Source organism: Indicator indicator, chromosome 20, assembly GCF_027791375.1.
Source record: "Indicator indicator isolate 239-I01 chromosome 20, UM_Iind_1.1, whole genome shotgun sequence".
Lineage (NCBI taxonomy): Eukaryota > Metazoa > Chordata > Aves > Piciformes > Indicatoridae > Indicator > Indicator indicator.
In genome coordinates, this window is record NC_072029.1 from 9,346,946 (window position 1) to 9,365,259 (window position 18,314).

Below are 18,314 nucleotides of genomic sequence, written 5' to 3' on the forward strand. Positions count from 1 at the left end.
CCAGGACACCAGAGGTGTATCTCATGCAGCAGTGGCAGGGGGCACCCAGCCTAAACTGCCACAGTCTCTTCTCCCAGGCAACCAGCAGCAGAACAAGGGGACACAGTCTCAAGTTGTGCCAGGGGAGGTATAGGCTGGATATTAGGAGGAAGTTCTTCACAGAGAGAGTGATTGCCCATTGGAATGGGCTGCCCAGGGAGGTGGTGGAGTCGTCATCACTGGAGACATTCAAGAGAAGACTGGATGAGGCACTTAGTGCCATGGTCTAGTTGATTGCTTAGGGCTGGGTGATAGGTTGGACTGGATGATCTTGGAGGTCTCTTCCAACCTGGTTGATTCTATGGTTCTATGAAATAAGCTGAAAGCCTGCTAATACTTGAAATAAGTGCTTTTAATTCTTTTTTTTTGTTTGTTTGTTTTAGGGAAAAAGAGTACCTAAATTAAAACAAAACTCCAGACTCGGGTATTTAACTAGAAAATTGCTAATTAGGAAAATCCTTGCTAATTAGGAGGTATTTCAGGTCAGACTCTTTCACCCCCCTCCATAATAAAGCTAGCATCTTAACACAGGAATAGCCTCCCTGGAATCACTGGTGTGCTACAGTAAACTGTGGCCCTTCACAATGAGAAGGGAGAAAGAAAGAATTTCCTGTTTTGTTTCTTCGCTCTGTAGCTGCTGCATGCTATGAAGGCACAGTCGATCACCCTCAAAAATCCTATTCTACATTGAAAAAATAAGAGCTTGTAAGTTTTTGCCTTCATTAAAACAAACTTGTAATATTGTCTTAAAAAAATTGAACCATATACTAACTGATTTAAGCATTTTTCATGGTTATTTTGTTGGGGTTTATTTTATTTATTTAGCAAATTCACCAGTGCTAACGCACTGCTCTGAAAAGAAGCTAGGTGTAGTCTTTCATCACTTGTTGAATAGCTAAGCTCAACAAAAGCTGCAGGAAGCCAATCAATAGAACAATGGGACACTGGGAGAAGTAGGAATGGTAACTGGAATGTTACAATCAAACGAACTGTGGGGAACACATGAAGGAATATTCTATTTCATACAGAGTTCCTCAAAAAAATAACACTGGTGAGAGTTTGGAATACTAGGAATTAATCTAGGTTTAAACTTGCTGTACAGGAGATAAGAAAGTAAACACTGCCTGAAAGGAATTCTTCCCTAGCAAAGCAGATGCTGGACTCATTTGCTGTCAAAATCAGCCCTGAGTAAGAGTTACAGTGGTTTCTTACTCCCCACTCCCCCAACAATGACCCAAAATCTACCACATACGTCAACTTCCTTTTCACCTATAATGGCAGGAAGCAGAACCTGCTTTGCTATTGCTGTTTTAGTGGCAAGTACAACTGAATGCTGTTATCACCTTGTCCCTCCGTTCCTAAATCAGAGACCACTAAAGACAGAACAGTCACTTCACATTCTTCATTTCAGTCATTAACTGACACAGAGGAGCCTGCTCCAACATCAGCATCGAGTCCATCTGTCCCAAGCGCAGCAGAGGGCGTGTGGACGCTTACAGCTCCTACCCTGGGCAGCTCCAGGAGGGGGAAGCAGCAACCAACGCTTTCTGAATAAATCACTTCTCCATCCCACAGGAGAAAGGACAGCAGCAAGTTGCCCAAGAAGGTAACACTCAGAGTGCATTTGATTTAACACACTGACATGGGACTCATTATTTTCTAAAGGTTTATCCTCTCTGTCTACTAGATGTAGGTTAAACTTACATCAAGTTCACAAGTGGGCATATTTTACAGCAGGCAGAAATTGGCTCCATGGAAATCAGCACCAAGCAAGTCTGATGCGCTTTAGGTCTGGATTTCTCTTGCACAGCTGTGAGCTCTTACTGAAGTTTCTCACTCTTTGTAGTCCCTAATGAGACCTGCTTGGTGCCTTTTACTCAGCTGGCATGATACGTAAGTACTTAGGAATAAGTTACTTCCACAAAACTTTGAGTCTGATTATCCTCGAGATCTCTATTACTTAGTCCAGCACAGTAAAATCTGACTAGTTAGCCAAACTGACCTGGGGTGATGGAGGAAAGGGTAAAAAGGGAACCACAGATGGATGAACAAGTAAAGCAAGCATGATCACTAACAGCTCATTTCCTGGGAAATGAGATTAAAAGTTTGGGAAAAGATTTCACTCCAACTTCTGCTTTACATATTGTCATGTTTCAGCCCAAGGCACACTGACACCTTGAAAAGTCTTGTAAAAACTTTCAGCAAGGACCAAGCTGTAAACCTCTCTGCCCTTGTGCACTTCTAAATGCTTCTCTTTAGATGTCAGCCTTGTTTCAGAAAGTGTGAAGGGTTCCAGTGACCTGAAACATAGTCCCTAACTTTTTTTCTAGTCAGACTTCCTACAGTCCAGAAAGAAATGTTAGTGGCTTGCTAGATCAAGACCAAGTTCTCCGAAAAGACACAGGAAAAACCCATGGACACAAAAATCAGCTGAAACTATACAATCTCTCCTTAGAAATGTCAGGAAAGATTATTTTATGATACTGTGACATGAGGACAGGGGATTTAAGATACAAAAGCACAAATCAGCATTAAAAAAATCTGATTTATATATCAAGTTACCTATTTTGTATTCCATTTCACACAACTTGACTGAGCAGAGATCTAAACCATAATACACACCAGAAGAGAGAAACCAGGACCCACTCTGTTTCTGAGGCATCTTGAATTACATCTATTCACGTTTCTCTTCCTCTGTAATTAATAGTTTTTATTCTTAAAAAATCCATTAACTGACATACACACCTAACTTACAGAGGCATAGCTAAAAAATGAAAGCTGAAAGACAGATTTCTCTGGAACTGCAACACATGAAATAATGCAGAATTGCCCTGTGCACATAAAACTAAACACTGATTCATCAAATTTTTTTCAATGCTGAACTGTATTTCTAAGATTTTTATGCTATTCAATCCTCCAGTTTTTATTTTTCTAAACTAAAATTACATATATGTAAACACAAAAGAATATGTTTCTCATTTCTGGCACAGCAAATAAGAAAACTACTACTACCAAAAAAAATTTTGAAAGAAACAGAGCATGGATTTCTAGCATTTGGGCAGTTCATTTGTTTTGATTAATGATGTCCTCAGTACAAGATTTTGTTATTCACATACCTGTTTTTGATGTGGTAATATATTGCAAGAGCTACACTGTAAAGAAAAACACAGAGTTAATATCTTAGGACTGTCAAATTCTTTATGATTTGTTATGTTAACATGCAAATTTAAAACCAAGCACAAGGCATGACAAAAAGCATGCTCAGCAGCCTCTTCTCTTCACTGTTAGATACCAAGAAAACTGCTGGAGACAATTTCAAAATCCAAGTGCCTCATTTTCAGAAGAAATGAAAATACCCATATTCCATACACCAAGTTGCACACACCCTCCATATAATGCCCTGCTCCACTAAAGGCAATGAAAAAACTCTTCCTGACTTCTAAGGTGTAAGGCAAAGCACCACAGACATTGGACATTCTCTTTTATTGTTTGCTCAGGCTGCCAGACTAACATGCAATGTTTTAATCACTGTTGGCTTATGATTTTCTATTTAAATCCATTAACTTTTGGCTCTCTTTCTATGTAGTTACTCACATACCAGACTCAAATACCAGGCTCCTACAGATTTATGGCATCAAGTTACTTATTTTAACTCAGGAAAGACAACTCCCTGAATAACTTACTGCATTATGCATTTCCCATGTTCTCATAACCACATAACAAAGTACCTCTGTTTATATTCTGCACAAAGACAAAAAGTGTCCTTATGCTCACAGAAAGCTAAGATTTTAATTACATCTACAACTAACTGATCTCATTCACATTTGAGCCTGAAAAAAATTAAGAGGTGGCTTCTCATGGTTCTTCTCCAGTTTCCAACTCATGACTCCAGCTTTATCAAAGGACACATGCTTTACTCATGATAGAGTTTTATTGAAGGATAAGGCAGATCCAGCACCACCCCTCCCTACTTGTGCCAGCAGCATAAAACCCAGTTGAAGCTAAAGGGGAAGGAGGAGGGAATTATATTTGCTGACAATTTGTCAGTGATTCAGTATATGATGCTTATGTCTTACACAGATGCAAAATTCCCCTTTTAAAAGAGTCAATTGACAGCTCTGTAATTTTATTCCAGAATTTTTACATGAAAACTGACATACTGCACATTAGGAAAACAACAGGTTGGAGCTACCCCTTTAGTAAAATTTTAAATTATTTCAGGTTTGGGGTTTTTACGAGCTATGTAATGGAAAATATTTTTTTCTTAGTTGAAAGGGAATATAAGTTACTAACTTTGTATGAGCTTTATAGCTTTCCTCTGGCTGCATTAGAAGTTTGTAGGTCATAAATGCTTTTGTGGATGCTTAAAGGACTCTCCTCACTGAACACAAAAAGCACATTTATGAATGAGTGTAATTTGACTGAAAGCTCTCCACAAAATGAATTAGTCCTAAAATTTGATTTTAACTTATGCCCCTAGGAACACACTTTATGAAAGCTGATGTAAGAATCTATGTGCAGAGCTCTGCCTGGTGCCCATATGGTTGCTTTTGTTAAAAAACCCATCAAATTAAGTTTAGAAAATATTTACTATGTAGAAATACCTACCAGAATCTGAAGGTCTTTCAGAGCTGCATTAGATTAACTCAGACCCAGGCTGCCTTCTGCTTTTCACACACTGATTCAGCTAGCACCCAGAGTGCAGGGAAGAAGCTCATGGAGCTTTCCATCAGCCTACCCTGGCCACCCCACTGATGCTGCAGATCTTCAGTACATGAGCTAATATTTTAAACACACCAATGCATTACATGAACCAGAAGAACCACATGAGCTGGCCAAAATACATCCCTCACCAATATACCTGGTGCAATAGTCATTTATTTGCAGAGGCTGCCAGGATGGGGGCAAGAAACAAAGTTGCACTACAATAGCGATAATTCTACCATCTCCCCACATTTAATCTGTTAAATGTGCAGCCAGACAGGAGAGAAGGAGGAAAGACTCCTCCGAGCCTTCATGTGCCAAAGTCCTGTTTCTCACCCCACATAACCTCTCTTCAAACTCTCTGACCCCATGCAGCTTCCAACCCTCCCCATGCAGTCAGCCTGGCCCCAGCCCTGCAGAATTCCTCCTGCTGGGACCCAGCATCAGCCCTTCCAGCCTGACATGCACCTTCTTCTCCCTATAAGCTCTGCCCCTCTCCGTACATCCCAAATCGCTCCCACATGTCACCACCTTGCTCCTCCCCAGCTCATCTTTCTGTCCCCTCTCAGGAGACAGCTCCTGGCCATGATGACACACTGAAAAACCTTCTCATGTGCTGCAGCCAGCTGAACTCATCTCTTCTCTCCATAAGCAGTCTCAGTTCTGACACAGCAAGGGACCCAAAACCCACCCAAAATAATGCATTTATAAAAATCTGAATGGAAAGACTTTAGAGCAGAAGAATATAAGATTCCAAGAGGCAAGCGGAAAAAAAGAAAGTGTCAGTCTAACTGCAAATCCCTTCTCCACTTCCCTCTTCTTTTCTTAAATAGAAAAATTAAGAATATTTTAGTGACCACCAACATTAAAGATTTCTTTGGATGTATTAGTCTGAATGTATTTGTCTCTCCTGTAAGTGCCTCTGTAGTAAAGATTTTGTCTTAAATTCTTGCACTGGAGTACACCAAGGTGTACAAGCAACTCAGAAGACAGCAGCATAAAATGCTTGAACATTTGTTCCCTCATTTCCCTCCCCTTACTGTACAAAATGTAAAGAACACTCTATGAATATCAATTTAATTTCTCTCCAAATGTAAAAAGGCACCAGTGAAACCTGAAATGATCATCTGAGATGTCACCCAAGGCCATGTGTGCAGCATATACAAAGCCCCTCACTGCTGTGTAATAAACTGCCAGTGCCCTTGTACTCAATAAAAAAATGAAACTGAAGGCAAGTCATTTCCATTTCACAAAGTCAGAAAGCAATTTTACCAAATGAGCATTTCCTCATGAAGAGGAAAGAGCTCTTCAATTTCTGATCATTCTGAAAGTCTGAATAAACAAGTACCCAAGAAAGTTTTGAGGGCCAGTCCAAAACAAGTACCCAGTTGAACACTGAAGGATTTCAGCTGCTGGAATTTGAGAGACTTAGTTGTAGTATTGGGAGGTGGATTTTTCATGGACCTAAAATAAGAGCAATACCCTTTGCTCATTCTATTCACTGCCTTGGATTACACACATTTACTACTTCAAAACCTTAAAGCTTGTTTAGCAACGTTTCAGATACACATATGCATAAATACATATCAATATAATGTAGATTCTATGAAAAAAATAATAATTCTACAACCCACCATTTGATGGTATACTTGAGGTTTGGTTGGCTGACTGTGCTGTCATCCAGGAAAATAGTGGAGCAGGAACTGTACTTCCTTCTCAACTGCCCAGGAGGATGCTATGAAAAACATGCAAAAGAACAATGGCAATTATGTAGTAGTGAGGCATTTTTCTAGGAAGATGTAAGAATTTAGAATAAACCAAATTTCTCTGTCTCTCACAAGGACGCACACAGTAATAGGATTGTGTTTTGAAGCAATTCACAAAGTTCAGAAATAATTAACAGTGCAAAAGTCACAACTACCCCTGCCTGTGCCTTGACTCATGCTTTCAAACCCCAATCTTCCCTCCATCCCTCCATTCTCCAAAACCATGCAACACTTCTTGTGCAGAATTACTCAAATACAGACAAAGCAAGAATGAACATGACCTCTGTCTCTGGCCTCAATCCAAGAGGGAAAGAAAAAGTCATGTTAACAATAAAGATTGATTTAGAAACAGACACCAAACCATGCGTAGAGAAAAGAGAATTAAAAAAAACTCAGACAAGGTCTAACAGAATGAAGTAGGGCAAAGCGGTCTTTACAGTAAAACTACTAGAAACTGAGAAAGACAAGAAGCATCGTTAGGAAGAAAATTGATCAAAGGATGTAAAGGAAAGGAGATATTCAAGTGAAAAGAAACATATATCTTAATTGAAACAGCTTTCAATCCTATTTCCACGCTAGTGTAGGAAAACATTGAAAAGCTCAGCCACAGAGTGACATTTGATAATCAGAATGGCTCAGGTTGGAAGGGACCTCAGAGCTCATCTACTCCAACCTCCCCACTGTGGGCAGGGACACCTCTCAGCTAGACTCAGCTGCTAAAGGCTTCACCCAACCTGTCCTCAAACACCCTCAAGGAGGAGTCTGAGAGGACAATGTTGAGAGGGCTTCTCCTTAAGCTGTCCAAGAGCAGCCAGCACTCCAGCAATCTGAAGAGAATGGTTTCATCATATCAGCTAGTAACTCTCTCAGCCATCAGTGCTCTTTGGTTTTATTCTTGCGTATTGTACCTGCACTAGAGAATGGCTCAACCAAGAACCTCTGTCAGCAAAGTTATGACCACTCATATTACATGTTTAACTGGCAACAGAATAGGTTTAAAATTCAGTTGGCACAGCAATATGGAAATTTTAATTTGCCTTACAATGCATGTTATTTCCAGCATCTTGGTGGGGAGACCAATGCCAATACCATCAGTGGAGCCCACAGGCATACACCAGCTCTGAGCTACTGAGCATCTATGCTATGGTCCCCTGAGTCCTACCTCAGTAAATACTCCCCTGCCTAATTTCCAAAACAGATATTATTACAAGTGCCAGCACTCCATCATCTCACTAATGTTTCATTTTCCACAGGCAGCAGACTTCTTAGCAGCATTCATTAGACAGAGAGCAGATAGACTCCTGGTAAACCTACATGCATCTGAGTCATCTTTCTGTTTTTCCCAGCTACAAGTGAAGCAGCAGTCAGTCTTCTGGTAATTGAAATAAATAATATTCTGATCCTGTTACAGTTATAGAAACATTATGTTCAAGTTATTTCAAAGCTCACCAATGAATTCTATTTAGGTACCTCAACCAATAAGAGCATGGCTGAGCTGCTTTTCTTGGAAGTGAAAAAGTTTGCCCAGAAAAGGAAAATCATCCCCTCTCAAATATTCTCCAGAAGTTTGGAAAGGTTCTTTGCAATGCTTTGAAGTTCACAAACCATCTACCTTCCAAGCTATAATACCTAAAGCAAGGCAACAAACAAGAAATTTAGAAGCACTGGAGGCATTAATGCTATCAAATGTGTTATATAGCACTGCTGTATACAGAGAGAATTACTGGGGATTGGTGATTTATAGCTTTTATTCTACCACAGTTTGGTTCAAATTATTGGATTAGTCTGTTGAGTACCTTCCACAGGCATGCTAAAGGCAGAGTAACTTGAAACCAGCTGAAAATGAGACTGTTTAGTGGTTGGAAAAAAAAAGAGAGAGGTGTAGGCATTTCAGCACCATTAAAATAAAAATGAAAGAAAAGAGTACATGGAAAGTTTTAATCCTACATTCTAAGTGTCAACATGTTCTAAAGGTTTAGATAAAATTCAAGATAACCAGACTGGATTCATTCAAGGCAAGCATGAGTGAAAAATAAAACTCTGTAGCAGCACCACTATCAGATTTAAATTTTCTTATGTAAACAGCACTCTAACATTTGATACATGTCAATAATTGCAGCCACACAGCTTATTTCTGCAACTACCACATCACAGAACACTCCACAGTTTTCAGCCCACATCACACTTTGTTAGGTTTAGAACTTCTCACACTCTAGTAAAATATGTAGTTTCTCATGCTTTCCTTTCTGTTCATAATAGCTTGGCAGGAAGGAGTACCTCTCCCAGTCTGGAGAACGGTGCCAAGTGTAAACCTAATATCTGGGTATGTATCCACATTTGTGCCATGTGAATAACTAACTTATCAGTAGATCAACATTCTCAGCTTCAACTCTGACATACAGCTGCAGTCATGCACGATGCCAGGTAACAGATTTTCTGCCTTTCCAAATGACTGACAAACACCCTCAGTTTCATATTCTGCCTTGACTATGCTGGAAGGCACCTAAAGTCTCAAATACGCTTCTCTGAACCTCCATAAAATGCTGCACAGAAATCTTCTCCATCCTTGCAAAGGACAAAAGAGGTTACTGAGCATCCATCCTTCTGTGTCCATTTCAATGGGGTAAGTCCACGCTCAGAATTGTAGAGGAGCTTAGCGCCTTCACGTTTCAAATCTGTCATGGCTGACCACAAAAATATTCCATTAAGACAAGAGGCTCTAAGCTGGAAAAATCAGAATCGCTGAGAAAGAATACAAAGCCTTTGAAGAAATTAGCCAAACCCTCTAACATTAATGGGATCCTTCTCTGGTTCTGTCCTACCATTACAGCTGACATAAGGGAAAGAAAGGACTGGTACGACTCCTTTTGCAAATCCCAATACACAAACATGACAGCAAGCACAGGACACACAGAGCCTTGACAGTCTCTGGTATTATACATACTAACAAATTAAAAGCTTGACTTCAGGTGGGATTCACTTTAGCTGACAGGAGTAATCTTTTTGTGCTCAAGATGAGCTTCACTACATGCCATGCTTCTCAACTTCACCAAGACATCTGACTTCATCTTGTTCCTGAAGGACAAAACAGGGAGTCCATTGCTGGTAAAAACTACTTGGAAAACTGTACTCTGGTTATCCAGGGATCACTTTCAAATTGGAAGGTTGAAGTAAAGGGCATTCCACAGAGGTCTGGTCTACTCAGTGTGGATTAACTCACAGAGGGGTCTCTTATAATACGAAAAATGTTGTATAGGATGTATAGAGTTACCATGCAGACAACATACTCCCACTCTGCTCAGCTGGAATTTTACATCTAGTTTTGACCACTATACCTCCTATATGGACACTATGGATTGATTTCAGAGTCAGGAGGAGAGAGCATCAAGATTTATCAGAGGTTTGAAAAGCCTGATTTAGAAGGAAAAACTGAAAGACTGGAGAGGCTTTCTTCAGCTACAAAGCAGCACAGTGGCCTTAATCATGTTGAAGGGAGTTCTGATTAAGATAACATTGTTCTCTGTGACCACGGTGAATGGGATAAGAAAGAGTAGGCTTACACTGAACTAGGGGAAATTAAGATTAGACATGAAAATTAAAATTAGACAAGAGGATGGCAAAAGAAATCCCCAACCCTTTTTGTAACAGCAGGGATAGCCTGAGTAATTTGAGCAGTGATAGAATGTTCATCACCAAAAGCTGTAAAGAGGCAAAACAGACACATGCCAAGAATAGCCTAGATAGAGGATTCTGCTCTTCAGCAAGAAACCAGACTGAACAACCTCTTGAGATGAGTTCTGGACCAATTCTCCATCATTTCGTGACTTCTTTTGGTGGAGAGGATTTGTAGCTCTTCACTCCAGTAGTGCTCATTTCAGCCAAAGACATTCATTAAGGAATGCCAGTATTATATGTTACATTGAATATGTAAGAGCTGCTTTGAATTTCTCTCTTTACAAGAAAAAGTTGTGTAACAGAAGAAATCGCTTTCTAATTTGCTAAACTTTTATGCATATCACATAAGAAGCTCCAAGAGAGCAAGATTCCATGTACTTCCATTAATGCCAGGTGTTTCCAGCTCTTAAAACACAGCAATTTTCCCTCATGCACAGCTAGTACTAAGGTAGTATCACTGCTTCATTCTCCTCTCAGCTTCATCCTGAAACTTTCCAAACCACAATTTTTTTTTAAGATATTTGAACAAGATTTACTGGAAGTTTACATAAAATACATCTTATCAGAAATAGAATGGCTTCGTTTGCCATCAAAATCATACAAGCTCTGCAGAATTGCTTTTATCTACCTGCTGTGATAGGAATCAACAACAAATTCCTAAGTAATTCACAATGAGAATACACAAAAGGATGAATTTCTCTCAGCTTTCATTTTCACATCACTCGGAAATTAAACCTCAGTTTGTCTGGAATAGGGAAGCATTACTCTTTCTTTTATTAAAACAGTAATTTCAGAATGTTTTCTGGTAGAAGCATCTGACAGACAGGTGCAGACTGCCCAAAACCCACACTCAGAACTGACCAGCCAGCTCTGTCCTGGAAGCTCTTGAGCAACACTAGTGTGGCACTCTGCCCTGCTGCTCAGCAGGGTTTCTTCATTTGGGTTCCCTAATGAAGCTACACAGCTTTGGTACCAGAGCTGGCCTTCAGCCACTCAGCTTCCAGTTTAGCAGGGGAACTTGAGCGTTTTCCAGTGTTCTTTTACACTTCCATCAGAAGATAATTTGTAGCTTCTGCCCTAAATAATGATAGTACTGCCTCTTCTTCCATCCAAGCAGGTGTAAGTTATTGCATGATTTTGAAAGGTACTATTAAGTAGCATTTCCCCCCATGGAAAAATTGAGGCCTGCTTGCATCCATCTGTGGAGCCATGCCCATTAGCTTCCAGGCACCACAGGCTGGCCAAAACGCTAATAGGCAAAACTGGCATGTAAAAGTAGACATGAAGCCAAATTACAGCAACAAGCCAAAATACCAGGTCTGATTCTGACTTGGAAGAAGGAGATTCCTGTTTTGAGGATCTTCTGTTGCTTCAGGATGTGGTTTAGCTCTGACAACCTTTCTCACAGAAGAAACATGATTTTACAGGTCAACAAATTGCCTCCAAGATCAAGCAAGCCATGCAACACAATTCCCTCCATGGCTCTGCAAAGCTCTTGTGTTTCTTTTCATCTTGCATAATTTGATACCAGAGCACAACTATCTACATTTAGTGGCTAAATACGGATGTATTCACCTCAACAAAAGCTACAGGATACTGCACCATTATGTTTGCTTTGCCAATATCTAAAATTAAAAGAAAAAAAAAAAAGATCCAGTCCAACCACTCTTAAGCAATACCCATTGTAACTCATCAGTCTGTGACATGATTCAATCTTGTCCTCAGTTGATTAGTTTCACTGACATTTGATAACCTCCCAAACTGATGCCTTAGACTAGATCTGTACTTGCAAGACTTTTCTCTCAAAGCTTGCCCTTACTCATGTCAACTATAGGAAAGTATGGCAGCATACCACCGAGCCCTTGGAGGCCTCAGCAATCACTGGCCATTTCTGCAGCACACAGGGGCCCCTCCTTACCCACTGATAAAGCACCCAGCCTTACAAACCTGAAAGATTAAATATTTATTTGAACACTAAGAACAGCTCAAAGGCTTGTATTTACATAGCACATAATTGCTAGTGTTGTGCAATTTGACCAGAGGGACTTTACTAGGCTCCCAGCACACCATGTATTGTACAAGCAGCCTTGTAAAAGAACTCTCCTTCATGCTCTCATTCTAGCTTAAAAGTGATCTTCTGTACTTCCCTCCACAAAAGTTCATCACTTTATACAACTTAGTGACTTGCAGTGGATAGGAGAGAGAAAAAGTCTTCACCCTAGAGGACATGAAGTGAAACTGAAAGATATTAGGAAATAAATACCCAAGACACATTTCAAACACTAAGTTTTTTTAAAGAAAACGTGTTCATTCTAACCTACTGGAAGCTTGAAAAAACACCTTAAACAGCATCTGTTAGGAATCAGAGCAGCATAGAGAATCTGCTGGAGAGGTCGGGTGGCCTGTAAAGCCCCCTCTAGACCAGTTTTTTGTGATGTTGCAATGGAGAGGAGCAAAGACCACATTAAGCAATCTCTAGGAGCTTCAGGAGCACTTGAGAAGCCTCTGATCTATCTTCCAGTTTATCTTGTTCTCTTTGAGTAAAGAACATTAATTAAAATATCTTAAAGAATTTGACAGCAGTTACAAACCTTTACAAGAGCCAGCCTCAGGCAGTCCACTTAAAAATATTTCACATTTTATGTTGTGCTTTGCATTTTTCACAGATTAAGCCACTTTTCAGACTATGTTCCCATTTCATTGTGTATCTTATTTACTCTTGAAAGTGTTTAATTACCAGTTACATACCCAGTAGTTTTACATCAGGGAAGCAGAACAGCTTCTTTATCCAATTTGACAAGAAAATTTGGGGGCTAGACATGAGCAAATATCATGCATCATTTAAAGCATGCTGAAAGGATCACAAAAACAGTTTGTGCCACACCAGGTACAGCAAAGAAGCCTTCCATTCTCTTCTAGTCTCCACAGGACTGCTGCTGGGAAGATGTTTGCCCCAGTGTGAATCACTGCAGGGTCACTTATGGGGTTCTGACATGAATCATGCCAAAGAACTTTTAGCTAGGATGCTGAAAACGCATTGATCTATACAGAAATGTTAGGTTTTCTACTTAGAATGATAAAAACAGTATTAGTCTGCTGGGATTTGAATATCTAATTGCTGGGTAGCAGACAGTGGAACTCATATCCAGACCCCTAAACAAGATGATGCTGTTGCTACAAGGCTCATGAAGCACCTCCAGAACAAAAAGAAAACCACTATTTCCCTTTATGTTCTTTCCCTTTTCTTTCCCTTTATCTAACTTAAGAACTAAGCCAATGATCAAAAATATATCCCTTATTTTTATTGGATATCATTGTTCATAAACAGAGATTTAACTCCAAGGGCATACCTTGTCAAAAAGAAAGCACTTGGGCAAGGTAAGCATTTTCATCCTGTCTGAAAGTTAAAATTTCTAGAAAAGCTTGATAAACAAAACAACTTTTCCCTCCCTGTCCTGTTCCTTTCCCCCCCTCTCCCAGAAGTAGCCCCTGCAAACAATAGCTAAAAATTCACTCTTTCTCCATTTGCACCCCCAAAACCCCCATAAAACATCTTCCTGTTTGCTTTCCCTGCACAGGCAGAGATACCAATGCAATCTCTCCTCTCTGAAAAAGGAAATGCCTCAATCTCCATCTGCATCTTGATCTCCCTCAGCAGCTTGACTAAGAAGATTAAATGACAAGACAAGTGCACACTGAAGAGGCATTAAAGCCATAACAAAAAACCAACAACTGCCAGTTCAACGGGAAAGGGAAGTAGAGTCTGCTGCAACTGCTCAGAAATTAAAATAGGCTGGAAGAAACCAAACATACCAGATACACTGTAAGTAAATAAGTTCCAGCACCCACAAGGATGCAAAGGATCCAGCACCATTCCCAACCTGTTGTCTCTCTCTATGGGCTCCAGGGCAATATTGACAGATGACAGCCTCTCCACAACACCCTGGCACCCTCACTTTAATTCCACTGCCCTTCTCTTCCCCACTCCAGGAAAAGAACAGCTGCTGGCTTCTTCCAGCACATCTGCTGACAAGGTGAATATGGTATGTGGCAACTACCAGTTCTTGACAAAGTGCAGCAAATCAAAGCAGAAACCCACTAATGGTATTGGGGGATAAAGGGAAAGCATTCAGCCAATGAAAATATTCTGCAAACAAATGTAAGCAAGAAAGGAAAATACCAAAGAGGTGACCATACATTAAAAGTTCATATTTTTTAAGACTCAACATGAATTATTCTTTTCCATAGGTAACATGGTATTGTTATAAATTACTATTCTCATCTATTACTATAGAGAATAGGCAAGCAGTTAAAAAAGCAAAAGCACAGCTTTGCTTGATAATTCTCTTGCTAGCCAGCCACACTGAGCACCTGGGAAATGTTTAACTCTGCCTGCAAAATAACTAGTATGATACTGCAGAAAGGGATAAAAATATTTTGTTAATCATCTTGTTTATTTATCACAAAAGGAGAATAAGTATAGAAAACTTACAAAAGAAAGAACAAAAAAACAAAGACATTATGGAAAACCCACAGAAGAGTGCTGCATTATGGTGAGGAGTTCTTGTAAAAGGAAAGCAGTGCTCCAAAATTTATGTCCTCTGGCTTGTTTCCTCCAGAGAAGATGTGGGGAACCAGCAGTTCACATCAACAACAAAACAGATGAGTAGCAATATCTTCTGCTAGAAATGCACTTAGTGCACTGAAAAATGGTGGAAAAGAACCAGCTGATCAATAGAGTACAGAATAAATTCACTTATCATGTAAATGCTACCCATCATTTGTCACATACAATCGTTAAGTCTAACTCTTCCCTCATATTTCTTCAAATAAGGCAGTCTAGGAAAATTACAACAGTTCCCTGCAGTCTACAAACCTAAACACGATTGCCAGTTGAAGTCCACAGCAACCACTTCAAAAATGATCACCAGTTTGTATCAGCTTTAGCAGACTGAGTATTTAGGAGTTGCTGGATGAATACTTAAAGATGTGCTGAACAACTCAAGTATCACAAGCCACATTTGAGAATACAACTTATCTTCTGAGTGCTGGCTAATAACTGACTTGTCAGGACACAGAGAAAGCCATGGTAAGGACTTTGGCTTCATAAACTTTTAGGTTTGTAATTCAGAAAAAGTACTTTTTAAGGACAATAAAGTCAGACTTAAGGTAGCAGTAAACCAGACTTCTGAAAGAATTTTACATTGCTGCAACCTTAGCCATTGCTTTGAATGATACTTGAGAAAAAAAAGAGAAGAAGAATAAAAAATTAGAGAGAGAAATGAGGAAGTGGTCTAATGCTTAGAGTATCAGCTCTATAAACCGCTACATTAAGCTCCTAACGAAACTCCTCAGTGGTATGATCACCCTTCTTTCTGCAACAAGTCCAGCACTGCCCCAAAACCTTTTACAGCAAGATTTATGAGAGCTGCTTCCAGCAGCAGCATTTGTGAAAGTCATCTTTGTCCAATCTGCCAGAGGAATCCTCTGGCAGTCTGACTAATGCACACGTGAGCATTTCATCCATGTCACAGAAACACACTTAATACCTTGCTTTGCAGTGTCTAAATATTCTTTTGTTTTTGCACTGAACCCTCCATTTTGATGGTAAAAGGCATGCTGGAAGTTCCTGAGCACACATTGAGTTTACAGGAACTCAGTGCATCAGCTTTACAAGTAATTTCACAAAAACACAACTGCACTGCAAATCACCCTCACATGCACTCTGAACAAATGAAAGGTCTTACAGGGGAATACAGGGTGAGAAGCACTGAAAATATCTGCTCACCAGGTGGGGCCTACCTTATGGCTTTTGTAAGCCTCACAGTATCTCATGACTTCTCAAAATCTTAACTCTTGGGAAACTGAAAAGCTCAGCTTGCTTTCGAAGCCAGGCAGTACTTTCAGAAACACTCAGCACAAACCAGTTCTGCCAACAAATGAAGCAGTCCTGCCTTCTCATCCCACTTTGGCAGCTCATTCCTGCCTTTCCTCACCTCCTTTCTGCAGGTGCAAGCCCTGAAGTGAATCATGTTTAGGAGCAGATCCATTTTAGCTTTTAGCTATACTGAATCTTCCTTCATTCATGCTCCAATCCAGTTTAACTGGAGCTGTACAAACATTTGCCCCAGCAAAAAGATGCAGAGGCTGTAAACCACATTTGTTTCTTCAAGCATCTGGTACCAGCTTAATGAATCACAAAATGACAGTCTGTATTTCCAGATAAAACTTGGAGAATTTCTTCCCATCTTACCTTAAAGGTAAATATCATCTGGGAGACAATTAGTTCTTTCCCTCCTGAATTTTACTTAGGCACGACTCCAGATATTTCAGCACAATGCTTAACAGCACTGGTTCCAGGTACTTCAGTAGTACAAACAATACCAAGTGGGGCAAAGAGGCTGGCAGACTACAAAGGATTTGTTCTTAGCTTCACCAAGAATTAGATCCAAACAGAACTGAACTGAAAACTGCCCAGAACACACAAGCATCTCAATACTCAGCTCTTCATACTCAGCATGTACCACACGTCAATCCACATTTGCATTGCATCAACATTGGTCAGGCACTTCAGAACTTCTGTGTAAATATCAAATGCTGCTGCTCTCTGCCAAAGCAAACTTACACACAAATGTAATTTAAAGTTTTGAGAGGTTTGGCAATCATTTCAAAAATCGTACAGACGTGTGCAGCTCTTTGTCCCAGGTACCAGTTACCTACATAGACTGGTTGTGAGCGTGACACTGTCTTCAAACCAACAGATCCATTCCACTAACTCAATAGCCCAGGTCTATACTTCTGGATCCTGATGCAGAACAGCCACTTGAAGCATCAGCACCCTCTCACCAATAACAGAAATCACGTGTAATAACTTATTTACTGTATAATACAGACAACAAGGAGAAAGCTACATAGCGAGGCATTTTCACTTACGTGGTTTATATAGAGACTCTTGCGTTTTTCTCTCACTGCAAAAACACAAAATATGATAGAAATATTACATGACTATTTTTCCTGATTAAGCTTCTTATACACCATTTATAATAAAATGAACAGGAGGCTACGTGCAACATTAGAATTGCTTTTGCACTAACCAAGTATATTTATATATAACAAACACAGAAGGAACATATATGTGTATGCATAAAAGCATTTGGGCTCACTGGTGTGATGATGGATTAAAGACTCATTCCTTTGGATACTTCACCAGGCATTCATCCTCTTGGGAAAGCTAATATGCAGTAAGCTACAGTCCAAGTTAGCAGTGGATTTGCTGTCTTTCACCACTTCTCTGTGGGGGTACTCCTGAGCCACCAGTGCCTTCGTGCAAGGTACCTTGCTGCAAAGTGGCCTACACTACCTGGCAGGTATGAAAGCACCTAAATAGCTACACTGCAGAGTTAGCAAATTCTCATCATTACTGTGCACTAACTCCCACAGAGCAGCCTTGAAACCATATGCATTACACAACAGCCTTCTATAACGATCAGGTGCAAGCCTGAAACTGTTACTCACGTGGGATATAACAATGAAAATATGTTACTTCGGTGAGCACCAACCAGTCACCACAAGCAAGGGTTGCAAGTCAAAGCCACAACTGGCCAAAATATTCAGAAAATGAACAGCAACAACGTGAGAGAGATGTAGAGACTCTTGTCAGGCAAACGCTTAATACAGCTGATTAAATGTACTCCATTTTTTAAAAGCACTTTCCCAATTAACTCGCCCCATAGAGAGCCTGTGGAGCTCTGTTCCAGTGAAAATACCACAGCATTTAGGATACAAGTCTGCAGGCAACTAACACATAAATCAAACTGCAGGATTAAAATAAGAACAGTTTCATGCTGTAGGTGATTAAATGCACTTTGGTGCACCATGATTTGAAAGCTATGCAACCCAATGCACTCAGCAAAATAAGCATGTTGATAATGGTGGGAAAGCCTCTCCATTCCCTGTTGGATGAGAAGCCATAACTTAGTGATTTTCTTTTTTTCTAACAAGCAAGCAATCTCACATAACCAAGGCTGTATGTGCGAATACTGTGAAGCAATTGTGTTCAATGCAGACATAAAATGAAAATATGAAAAACTTTAAAAATTCCTTACATAATTTTCCTCCCAGGGAGCAGAA

At 40.0% G+C, this 18,314-nt stretch overlaps 1 protein-coding gene across 4 annotated transcripts in view; it reads right to left on the reverse strand.

Annotated features, from left to right (window-relative positions):
* CCNY (cyclin Y) overlaps positions 1-18,314 on the reverse strand; it is a 93,120-nt gene that overhangs the window by 23,330 nt on the left and 51,476 nt on the right. For 3 of the 4 annotated variants that reach the window (XM_054390063.1, XM_054390060.1, XM_054390061.1), the window contains 3 exons: positions 17,118-17,152; positions 6,378-6,478; positions 3,156-3,191 (listed from right to left, as the gene is read on the reverse strand). In XM_054390063.1, the coding sequence (XP_054246038.1) occupies positions 3,156-3,191; positions 6,378-6,478; positions 17,118-17,152 (172 nt within the window). Of the gene's footprint in view, positions 1-3,155; positions 3,192-6,377; positions 6,479-17,117; positions 17,153-18,289; positions 18,299-18,314 lie in introns of all 4 variants that reach the window. The other variant, XM_054390062.1, reaches the window with a different exon arrangement.